The sequence below is a fragment of the Schistocerca cancellata genome, chromosome 10 (genome assembly GCF_023864275.1).
Source record: "Schistocerca cancellata isolate TAMUIC-IGC-003103 chromosome 10, iqSchCanc2.1, whole genome shotgun sequence".
NCBI classification, from domain to species: Eukaryota; Metazoa; Arthropoda; class Insecta; order Orthoptera; family Acrididae; genus Schistocerca; species Schistocerca cancellata.
Genome location: NC_064635.1, coordinates 53,972,353 through 53,984,569, shown reverse-complemented (window position 1 = coordinate 53,984,569; position 12,217 = coordinate 53,972,353). Strand labels below are relative to the sequence as shown.

Sequence of the window (12,217 nt, the reverse complement as noted above, 5' to 3'; positions counted from 1 at the left end):
AGGTTTAAGTGTCAGGAAGTCGTTTCTGAAAGTATTTGTATGGAGCGTAGCCATGTATGGAAGTGAAACATGGACGATAACTACTTTGGACAAGAAGAGAATAGAAGCTTTCGAAATGTGGTGCTACAGAAGAATGCTGAAGATTAGATGGGTAGATCATATAACTAATGAGGAGGTATTGAATAGGATTGGGAGAAGAGAAGTTTGTGGCACAACTTGAGTAGAAGAAGGGATCGGTTGGTAGGATATGTTCTGAGGCATCAAGGGATCACCAATTTAGTAATGGAGGGCAGCGTGGAGGGTAAAAATCGTAGAGGGAGGCCAAGAGACGAATACACTAAACAGATTCAGAAGAATGTAGGTTGCAGTAGGTACTGGGAGATGAAGGAGCTTGCACAGGATAGAGTAGCATGGAGAGCTGCATCAAACCAGTCTCAGGACTGAAGACCACAACAACAACAATGGTGCCTCTCCTGCTCCCAGTTTGACATCCAACTCCACTTTAAAAAAATTTAAAAAAATAAAATAAAAAATAAAAATAGAAAATCACAATTAATACTATGGGGGATTATTTGTGACCAGGAGAATAAGAACTCTCCAGAAAATATGCACTCTCTATTGCTTATTAGCTAAAAGCTTATTATTTATGTGACATAAAATTAAATATACTAAACATAAAACCAGTTAAGTCGAGAGACAAGCAAGATAGTACGCATTTCTTCAATCCTCAGGTCCTAGCATTTTTTTCTCTCTGATCCTGCTACAGTTGTATACTGTGTGATTTCCTTTCTGCGAAAGAATCTGTTACCTCATAAAAATTCATCAAACATTTCTCTAAAAGAAAAATCAAAATGGCAGTGTCTAACACTGAAAAAGCCGTTAATATGAACAGTACCCAAGATTGGTGAGGTTTCTCTATTTGATTGTATCCATTTTGTCACAGTCTGATAGATAAAACGAAATTGGTCTTTCGATTATTGGAGCAATTTTAACACACGCCAAATAAGCGAGACTGCTTTGACACAAATGGTTATTTTTATGAACCTCCTTTACATAAACAACACAACAGGATACAATTCACTAAGTACCAATATCAACTGCCAATTACGTCTACTACAAGAGAAAAGTTTTATGTTAGGAAACAAGTTTCTCATTTCATTCATACGTTCCAGTTTCTCAAGCAGGAAAGCAAAAAGTTGCAGTATGAAATTTTTATATAAATTTGGAATCATCATATTCTTCCATACAATTTGTGTGATGTCTCAGTTCTTCCTCCTTCCTCATTCTAACAAACAATCTTGTCATCACTGATTCTGTAACTGCCATTGTCAAACTTATTCTCCGGTTAACTTCCCTAACCCTGCCAGAATCACTAGTTCAGTTATCCCTAGTTTATTCTCCGGTAACGTGTTATTACATGTTCATATCACGTGTTTTCTGCACTATTCCGAGAATAGAACTTAAGCCGCTGCTAACAGGGGACTGGCCCTTAGTAGCGTAGCATTCTGGCGAAAACCTTCCGTCAAAATTTTATGTTCTTGGGTACACCAAGATGATAATATGTAATCTTTCTTACGTGTTAGAAATTTATTTCCTGTTTCGAAATCATATGAATAATCAATAGATCAACGCATGCTGCATGCTAGTTTGTGAGATAAGGTTTTATTCTTCAAGAATATGAATTTGGCACCCCCTGAAAATGCTGCCCAGGGCAGATACCTCCATGTGCATAGGTTTGTGTGTGTGTTTTGCACTTAAGTCTGCTAGTATTACGGCTCGTTTACAATGGAGCAACATCTTGCAAAATGGGGCATGCTACAGGAATTTAGTGTGTGTCGTCTTGTAGTATGCTAGAAAAGACAACATCTTGGAGCCTATGTTGCATGCGGCAGGTTAATTTACATCAAAGCAACAGAATCTGTGCCACACTGAGTCGGTCTTGCAGGAGAATGGGTGATAAAGTGATTGCGGTGGCTGCTTACTTTGTCATCGCACATGTAGCTAACAATGGAAATGAAAATAAATGGAAAAGGGAATGATGGTGGAACAGAAGAATATTTCAAGGCGGCCTACAACTGAGTATACTAGGAGATGTAGCAGCAGATATTGGTGAATTATTTAGTAATTTTAAGTGAACGTCCAGTGAAGACTGGAATTATTTATGACAGTTAACAACACCTCTCATTCTAAAGAAAGATACCAATTGCCAAGACAGTATTCCACAAAGAATTTGACTGCCCACTGGATTATGATTTTTAGCACCTGGGGGTTCGTGCAAGTCACTAAAGTTTTTATTCAAAGTATCATTCTGCTATTTCCCTCATAGTGTCAGAAATATGCAAAGCTATTTCATCAGTGTTGAAGCATTATATAAAGGTAGGTACACAACGTTTAATAGTCACTTCGTTTAAATAATTTTTTATTTTAATTTTTAAATAAGCTATAATCTAAGTTAAATAATTGGTACAAAGTATTTCATTTATTTTTAAATAGCAAAAATTGATGGACCTCTTCTGATGTAACTGGTACTTCAACAAATTCTTCACTCTCACCAGTATCATTATCAAACTATACAATTTTGCGGTTAGCTTCTGGACAGCTTATTTCTGCACTGTTGGGTTGGGTTGTTTGAGGGAAGAGACCAGACAGCGAGGTCATCGGTCTCATTGGATTAGAGAAGGACGGGGAAGGAAGTCGGCCATGCCCTTTCAAAGGAACCATCCTGGCATTTGCCTGGAGAAATTTAGGGAAATCACAGAAACCTAAATCAGGATGGCCGGACGCGGGATTTCTTCCTCCCGAATGAAAGTCCAGTGTGCTAGCCACTGTTTTGCACTGTTTTCTGATAGAACAACCGGTAATGATGTAATGCTGGGAGTTGGTTTCTAAGACTCCACCAACGGTGTTTTGAATAGGACATTTCCAATTATTTGCTTCACATATGTTTGTGTTGTCGGGGGAAATTTTTCTAATTTCATTGGCGATGAATTCTCCATACATTCTCCACTCATCTACGTTGTTAACAGTTTTTAAAATCTGGTAAGCTTCCTCAGCTTGAGCATCACTCTCCATTTCCTGAGCTGTTCTTTTCTTGGGTTTAGTAATAATTAGTAACATCAACAAAAGCAAACTGAGGATAATGGAATGTAGTCGAATTAAGTCAGGTGATACTGAGGGAATTAGATTAGGAAATGAGACACTTAATGTAGTAAATGAGTTTTGCTATTTGGGGAGCAAAGTAACTGATAATGGTCGAAGTAGAGAGGATATAAAATGTAGACTGGCAATGGCAAGGAAAGCGTTTCTGAAGAAGAGAAATTTGTTAACATCGAGTATAGGTTTAAGTGTCAGGAAGTCATTTCTGAAAGTATTTGTATGGAGTGTAGCCATGTATGGAAGTGAAACATGGATGATAAATAGTTTGGAGAAGAAGAGAATAGAAGCTTTCGAAATGTGGTGCTACAGAAGAATGCTGAAGATTAGATGGGTAGATCACATAACTAATGAGGAGGTATTGAATAGAATTGGGAAGAAGAGGAGTTTGTGGCACAACTTGGCTAGAAAAAGTGATCGGTTGGTAGGGCATAGAATAGAAGCTTTCGAAATGTGGTGCTACAGAAGAATGCTGAAGATTAGATGGGTAGATCACATAACTAATGAGGAGGTATTGAACAGAATTGGGAAGAAGAGGAGTTTGTGGCACAACTTGACTAGAAAAAGTGATCAGTTGGTAGGGCATATTCTGAGGCATCAAGGGATCACCAATTTAGTATTGGAGGGAAGCGTGGAGGGTGAAATTCGTAGAGGTAGACCAAGAGATGAATACACCAAGCAGATTCAGAAGGATGTAGGTTGCAGTAGGTACTGGGAGATGATGAAGCTTGCACAGGATAGAGTAGCAAGAGAGCTGCATCAAACCAGTCTCAGGACTGAAGACCACAACAACAACAACAACAACAACAACAGTAATTCTCTTTTGCTTTTTCCTCATGAGACGTAGATGGTGTTTGAGGCAAGTTTTCTTCAAAAGGCTGGTGTGCATCTTCATCTTTTGTTTCTGTGTCCTCTGTGTTGTCATTCTGAAAAGATAGGGAAAGAAATGATAAGTGAAGTGGAACTTCCCTCACTGTGTAAGAGCCATAGATGGCAAACATGTGCAAATTATATGTCCTGCCAATTCTGCAAGTGAATATATTAACTAAAAAAAAGTCCTTATGCCGATTGCAGACGCAAATTACTGCTTTCAATACATACATATTGGCTGTCAGCGCCGCATATCAGATGGAAAAGTTTTTAAGAACACTTCGTTTCATAATGTGTTGACGGAAAATAAATTAAACATGCCTCCCCCAGAATCTCTGCCAGCAAGAGAAAATTTGACTCCATGTCTTAGTAGCAAACGAGGCATTTCCATTGATCACAAATATAATGAAACCGTATGCTGGGCAGTTACCGAGGTCGGAAGAAAGAATATTTAATTATCGACCTTCTCGCACGAGAGTGTTTAGGAAGCCAGTGTTGTTTAAAGTTGAGAATGCTGAAATAGTTACAAAAGCTTGTACTTATCTCCATAATTTTTAAGGCAAAGTGCACCGTCCAGAACTATTTATTCACCTCAAAGTAGTTTGGATACAGAATATGTCCATAATGGTGTAATTATTCTTGGAGAGTGGAGAGACGCTACTCGCAACTTTACAGGTTTAACGACTTTAACAAAGGTACTTCAAAGACATTCCTGTGATGAACAGGCAGTATGAGAGGAATTCAAAGAATATTTTATGACACCATATGGAAAGGTTGAGTGGCAAGAGAGATTCCAATAGTATAATCTTGCATCAATGTATATTAATTATGTTTATTCTACAATGTATATTAATTTATGTAAATAAATAGAATTATCTAGATGCATTCAAACTTTCTAGTTGCTTTCTTCCTACAAAATTGTTTGTGTGTTCTACTGTAGTAAAATGTATTTTGATACTACTGTCTACATCTATCGATCACATACTTATTCAAAAGTATTTGGTAGAAAGTACTATACGTAGCCTATTCATTTCAACAGTTTAAAAACTTGGGACTTAAGGGCAGAATAACTGGGGGCTTTCTAAGAACACAATAATATTCCCTATTTTACAAATATAATATAAATTTGATGCCATGGATTGGTATGCTACAGTACTCAGTTAAGGAATATGAATAGTTATTGAAATCGAGATACTTACAATTGAGCTGCATGTGGTTCCATCACATCTTAGATGAGTTTTAATGATTCATATGCGAACAATTTTTTCCATATTACCCGTTGAGTCACTTCTTCATTCGTCACACGTGTGTGTTCGTGATGAAACGCACTTGACTTTTAATCTTCTTCCTCACAGCGTTCTCATCGATTTCATATTTTGAAGCGAGATTTCATATAATGTCTTTTCATTACATTATTTTTATAATTATGTTCATGTACGTTCCACATAACCTTAGCTTGTCTATAATCCTCTATGAACGCCAAATACTTCTCGTTCGACCACTCTTTCATTTTCGAATTTACCAATGCCGGACAGAAAATGTCGCACACGAACCCACTTAGCTCGGGAGGGGCAGCTTGCGACATGACGCACGGTGTTGTCTACACCGCGTGATTCATGCGACAACGTGCGTCACGTAGCATACGGAACTGTTGCAAGATGTTGCACCAGTGTAAACGAGGCTTTAATCCTACAAAAAGAAATCCCATGCAAATGGAGTTTACAGAAGGCATTCCTAAGTGTATTAGTGGTCCAAGTGGCTTGTGAGAAACTCATACTGAATTTAAGGAATAAAAACAAACAGTTATTTGGAAAGTATTGGAGAGTATTGAATGGGGTTGATGTATAGAGAAAGAGAATGCCAATATTTTTTAACAATGGTGATTTACTCCCCAAAGTACCAAATGTATATTAGCAACATATATAAAAAATATATATGATAATAAATAATATTTTTCTTTTACAAGTTGTAATATGTTTTATTCTAACATACACATATACCATGAGACTAAACAGTTCAGATGCTGGAGAGAGAGCTTTAGTACTTCATACATTTTGCAATGTCAGAGACACTTCTACAGTTCAGTTGTTGCTACATTGCTACATCAGAGAGACTCAGCACATTTTTAATCTTCACAGTCATATACTGTTCAGATGACAATACACGTGATGCTTTATGGATAGCAACCATTACAAATTCCTGTAGTTTGATATTAGTTTACCCCTGCCAGTAATTAACACATCCTTGTTCTGACAATCTATATCTATGAAAAATCCTCCTTACGAAATTTACTCCATACGTGACTTCTATGGCATACAACCAGAATAGGTGCAAAACTTTGGGCAGGTCTTGTATATTTCTATGGAACCAACTACGATCATGGGCTGCCTGTTCCCACGAACCAACATGTGCATCACGATAGGCAAAATCCTAAGCAATTATTGTATAAACTGTCTCACATTTTCCTTCTTGAATCTATGATGAAGCTTTATTTGTTTACATCCCAGTTTTCTAACACAGCTATTGAATCACACTGGCTCTTTCCAATTCATTAAGACCTAGCTTGGAACATACTTGTATTGTATTTAGGCATAGTGAACAACACTTTTATTTTGTTTTGTTGTTCTCCTCCCCCCCCCCCCAACCCCCCACCCCAACCCCCCTCCCCCTTGTGCTTTCCACCTTCATGCTCAGCAGTGAATATTTGATGCTCACTGCTTAGATACTCTGCATTTTGTACTCTGTCATTCTTGCTAAAAAAAAAATATTTTCCTACTACCTTTCCTAACATTTCTTATAAAACTCATAGTCAAATTTGCTGTCACAGCCTTATGACCACTGATTCCTTCCTCTATGTAAACTGATTCGATATCGTCAGGTCTGTTTAGTCACTAGGTGGTCTATGTCTTTACCTTCACATAATGGTTCTGTAATTATATACTCCAAGCAATTATCAGACAAGACATTCAGAATAATGTCACACAAATTGCTATCTCTGGCTCCAGTTTTGATAAATGACTCACCCAGTCTATACCTGACAAGTTGAAGTAATCCACTATTACAATGGCATGATCACAAAAATTATTAACGATATTCTGTACGGTCTTTCTGAAGCACTACACTACTACAGCTCCTGACCCAGATAGTCTGTAAAAACATCTGATCGTTTTTGACTGACCATTATACAAACACTGTATCCTGGTTCTAAACATGTTGTTATATCCAGACTACCCTGTTCAGTAACCTGTAATTTATCTTCTATTATGTTAATGGCTCTCCTCCAAGTTTGATGCAAATAACCTACAGATGATTTCGTTACTTACACTTTTATGTTCTTAAGTGAATGTAACAAATGATTTCACTGATCTGATCTATGAGCAGAGTGTGAAAAGTTTTAGAAAATGCAAAAGAAAAGTCTTTCACATTACTTTCATCTGATGCAAGTACTACGTATTTTCTTCTTCTGGCAAAAGGGAAGAAGGGAAGAGGGATGAAGTAAAAGGACTGGTAAGGATTAGAAAAAGGGATAGAGATAGGAAATCTCAACCAGAACCCCAGGTCAGGTGATACTTACTGGACAGGGTGAGACAGAAGACTGATTGTTGATGACTGCACTGGGCGAGATTTGGAAACCTGAGAGTTAAAGGTGGAGGATATTACCTTATCTGCCACCCTTATCTCTCTGGTTTTCAAGTCTCGTTTGGTGTAGTCCCCAACAATCAGTCTTTGCTTCTCATCCCGTCTGGTAAATCTCCCGTTACCTGGGGTTCTGGGCGAGTTTTCTGAACTCCATTGCTTTTCCTAAAACCTCACCAGTCCTTTACCTTCACCCCCAATTCCTTCCTCTTCAACCTTTCTTCCAGAAAAACGAGACACTGGCTCCAAAAGCATGAATTCTTCATACCTTTTTTATATGGGTGTTCTCCTGCTGCCGCTTCGTGAGTAGATTTTTTACCTATCCAATTACATTATATTGTTACATATATTCAGTTACACGTTTTGTGTATTTTTTTTTTTTAAATCCTGGAGGCACTAAATATGTTACCTTCTCCATCCACAACTTAAATTTCTTTACGATCACAGTACGTTGCCTCATAAAGGATTGTTTTTCTTTATTTTTAAATCTGGGATCTGTACTTAGCACAAAATAATAACAGTAAGAAAACCTTGACAGGATAACCACATGTTCAAAAGAACAGACACCAGGCAGTATCTGCAGCTGTAGTACATTATGTGTAAATTGAAGGTGGAGGCGGAGAAAGGAAAGGGACTATTGGGGTCAGCAAAATCGGGGCTTTCGGCAGAATCAGTGCCGACAACTGCAGGAACACAGTATCTACTGCAACTGCAGTAAGCCGTTCTTTGAGCCATGTCCAAAAGAACAGGCACCTCTCATTCACATAATTAATTCGCCTCCACGGGCAAGAATATCTTCTTCAGTGTGGATGCATAATTACATCTGACCTCCTCTTGAAGTCTCAAAGTAGTGGGCATGAAGGACATGGACTGCGGATGGGAGTGTGGGTTAGCGGAGAGGTATACCGAGACAGTATGCGCAATTGCAACGGACACTGCGTTCCGGGTGGTGCAGTGGTTAATGCAACTGCCAAGTAAGCTGGAGATCCCAGGTTCAAATCCTGGTCCAGCACACATTTGCACTCACCTCCGCAGATTCCGCATAAAGTCCCGATGCAGCTGACATAGCAGTCCCTTCCCTTCTCTTCCCTTTCTCCACCTCTAAAACTTCCATTTACATATACTGCCAGGTTTTGTCGCCCCCACGGACTTGGTACCCATTGTGCATCCCCCCCACTCTCTTGTTATGCCACTTTTGTGTTTTCAAAAACTTTATCAAACTCTATCACTTACTGGTCTCAAGTACTTTAACATCCACCTTCTGATATTGTGCATTTCTTATGCCATTCCAACACATTTTAGATATATTGAAACATTTGTTCCTGCCTGCCACTGTTAGTCACTGCTTCTTCATATCCGCTACAAAACCGCAGTCCTAGATCTTACCCTGGATGCAAGCAGCAACTCATTAAGTCCAACACTTCAAAATAGGTGAAGGGCCACAGGAAAGAACAAGCAAAGTCTATTTCCCACCAAATTGTGATTACTGAAACTATGATATCATCATCCACGCACCATAGATCGTAGTCCCTAAGTTATAATAGGGGAACGATTGAGGCTAGTGGGGAAGAATGACCACCGAGTACACACATTGGGGGGGGCAAAGGAGGTCAAAGTTCCATTTGTTCCCATCCATACATATTCGATTACATTGCTTTGTTTTCTGGCATGCTATCATTCTGTCTACAATAATGTAATGTCCTGTCCCATTAAAACATTATACATTATGTTGAGTGATTTTAGCAAAAGACACTGAAGAAGGAAGGAACGTACAGAGACACATGGGGCAAAAAAAGGGGTGGGGGTGGGGGTGGGGGGGGGGGGGCGAACACAGGCGGAATGAGGTATGTCAAGTGATTATAGCGAAACAGACAGTAAAGAAGGGATGAGTGTACAGAGTGAAGTGAAAAAAAGGACTACAGGTAGAACGAGGGATACGATGAGAAAACTGTGAGCTTCAACTAGAGGGACAGGTGAGAATTACATTTTCTTTCACTGCAAGTGTTTTCAAGTTTATCGTCTAAGGAACAACAACGTATTATATACAAATCTTGGGTGTTCTTATTGTTATCGTGTACATGTTGATGGTAGCAATTCATTGCAGGATGTCACTGTTTGTCACAAAGCCATTTTATCCTTATACAGTATTATAAATCACTGTGTACAAACTTCATAGAAACAGCTGACTGAATTCAGAGGTAAACATAAAAACAGCCCAAATTAACTACCTCAGCAAATAAAATCCAAAATCTTTTCCTTCATTAAATCTTGGAGAGAAAGGAAATCTCACTATTCTATAAAGAATACACCAAGGGTTTACTTACCTGAAGGGCTACTTGAAGCCAAACTATACAGAATATACAACGAGTCTAATAAAGAGCCGACTGTTGGTTTGACAACTTTCCGTGAAGTTTTTAACTGAAATTTCAATATTTCTTTTGGATGCCCTCGAAAAGACACGGGCAGCTGTTGTGATTTCCTGAAATCAGATATCAGTGTTAGAAGATAAATTACTAAGACTAATGACAAAGAAAATACTAAGACAACTGGAAAAAAAAAACTAAAGCATCATTAGCACACGACCTACTTACAAAGGAGAATGAAAGAAAAGAACATCTGGTGAAAAGTGTGAAGTTTTTTTCAATAAAAAGAAACAATCGTAAAGAATCCAGAAAATATGAAGACATAGAGGTTATTACTGTTGATTTTCAAAAATATCTGCCTACTTCTAACATAACCACATCTGACATATACTATCATCATCAACTTAATTTCATATCTTTTACTGTCAGACACAATCTCAATATTTTACACGTATGGTGAAGGTGTTGTCCGGAAGGAGGGATATGACATTTGCTTGAAGCTTAAACATTTTAGTAAAGCACAGAATTCCATACAAGTGTTTTCTGCACAACATAGTTCATACACTAAAATGAATTGCAACCTTAAAAGTAGTTTTCCCAGTAAGAGGCCATTCTTATACGGAGGGGGACAAGGATACCGAGTCTTGTAAATGTAAAATCTTGCATCGAGACATCCGATGACTGGAGCGACGTCATTAGTAATAGCAGAATGAAACCTTAGCTCTACACTGTCATCAATTGTGCCACAGACATGAAATCTTCAACTAGGACAAACTTTGACTTTATGTTTAAATGTACCCTATGCTACCTGATCAATTAGAATTATAAAGGTTGAACAGTAGAAGCCAAGATTCGTGCTTCACAAGGCAAACTAGAATCTTTTTAAAGTTGTTTTTACTGGGAATCAAGGCACAGAAAAGAAGAAATCAAGGAAGTACAGTAAGCAAAGTGACCCACACAAACGGAGAGAACTTTACAATGGAAAGCTGCCCCTTCAAGCCGCAAAACTGAAGGATCTACTACATTTGAAACAGTTCTTGACCAATCCTACTTCTCAAGCATTCAATGGTTTTTACGAAGACGACGAAGATGACCTTGAGTATGCAGATTACACACAATTTATGATCCATCACTGGCTAAAACTATTGAGGTCATGACATATTTTTATTTCGAAATTAACTGTTCACGTTCCACTCGTTAAATGATATTTTTTATTTCTGAATATGTAATAAATAATGTATTAGAGTGTAAAAGGCTTAAGAAATACATTTTTACACTACGAGTTATTCATTTCACTTGAAATTTCAAAAACATAATTCTGAAAATTGATGTGTATGCACCCATGACAGCCCTTCCACATGGCTCTTTAGGTGATGTGTCAGTTTCAAGACTTGTCCCCATCTGTTCTATAGAGTAGTCTCTCGCTGTCATCCCCAGACTTCTGTTGTGCTGCAGAATGGCACTAACTCTAGGCTGGAAATATTTTTATTAAGTGATATAACAATGAAGTACATGCTTCATTTGCTTTAAAAGATTAAATATTCGTCTACCTTTTCTATGAATTAACAAAAGAGGAACTATTATGGTCACAGTAATAAATTAAAAATTTAACAACAGTTCATCCATAGTACAGGGAGTATATTCCCCAGGAAAACGGGGAATTTTTCATTATTTTAGTTTCCAGTTAAATTTTCGTACTTTTGACTGGTAAGAACGGATCCTCTTAGAAAGTATTTTACTTTAGCTTGCTACTGCAGAAGTAATAATGCTGCAGCAATAAAACAAACAAGACAATAACACCAAAATAAAACTGTAGATGCAAACAAAATGTGACATTTACAACAAAACACAGTTCACAGTTAGAGGTGGCAAAAACAACATAACTGATATAAATAACCGGTTATTGAAAAGTAGCAGTTACTGTGATAACCGTTCGATCTGATATTAGCAGTTATTTCAATTACTGCGAACAGTGCCTCGCACCATCGTTTACCGAAGATCGTACTATACTTTCGCGTCAACTGATCTGAGATCTGGTTACGATGGAGAGGGATGGACATATGGAAGGTGTTCTATATGCCATGGAAATAACTGTTAGACTGCGCGCCATTTGTTGACATAACTGTGCATTATATTGTGCGCTCTCGCTACTTTCAGCATAAACAAATAAAGATATCATCAGAGCGGTGGCAGGT

The 12,217-nt window shown here is 38.0% G+C and overlaps 1 protein-coding gene across 1 annotated transcript in view; it reads right to left on the bottom strand.

The window, feature by feature from the left end:
- Positions 1–10,419, bottom strand: part of LOC126106760 (uncharacterized) — an 89,168-nt gene extending 78,749 nt beyond the window's left edge. Inside the window, exons 1-3 of the mRNA XM_049913133.1 lie at positions 10,386–10,419; positions 10,251–10,275; positions 9,984–10,138 (exon numbers count right to left, since the gene is read on the bottom strand). Coding sequence (XP_049769090.1) covers positions 9,984–10,138; positions 10,251–10,275; positions 10,386–10,419 — 214 coding nt within the window. The remainder of the gene's footprint in view (positions 1–9,983; positions 10,139–10,250; positions 10,276–10,385) is intronic.
- Between the last annotated feature and the right edge of the window lie 1,798 nt (positions 10,420–12,217).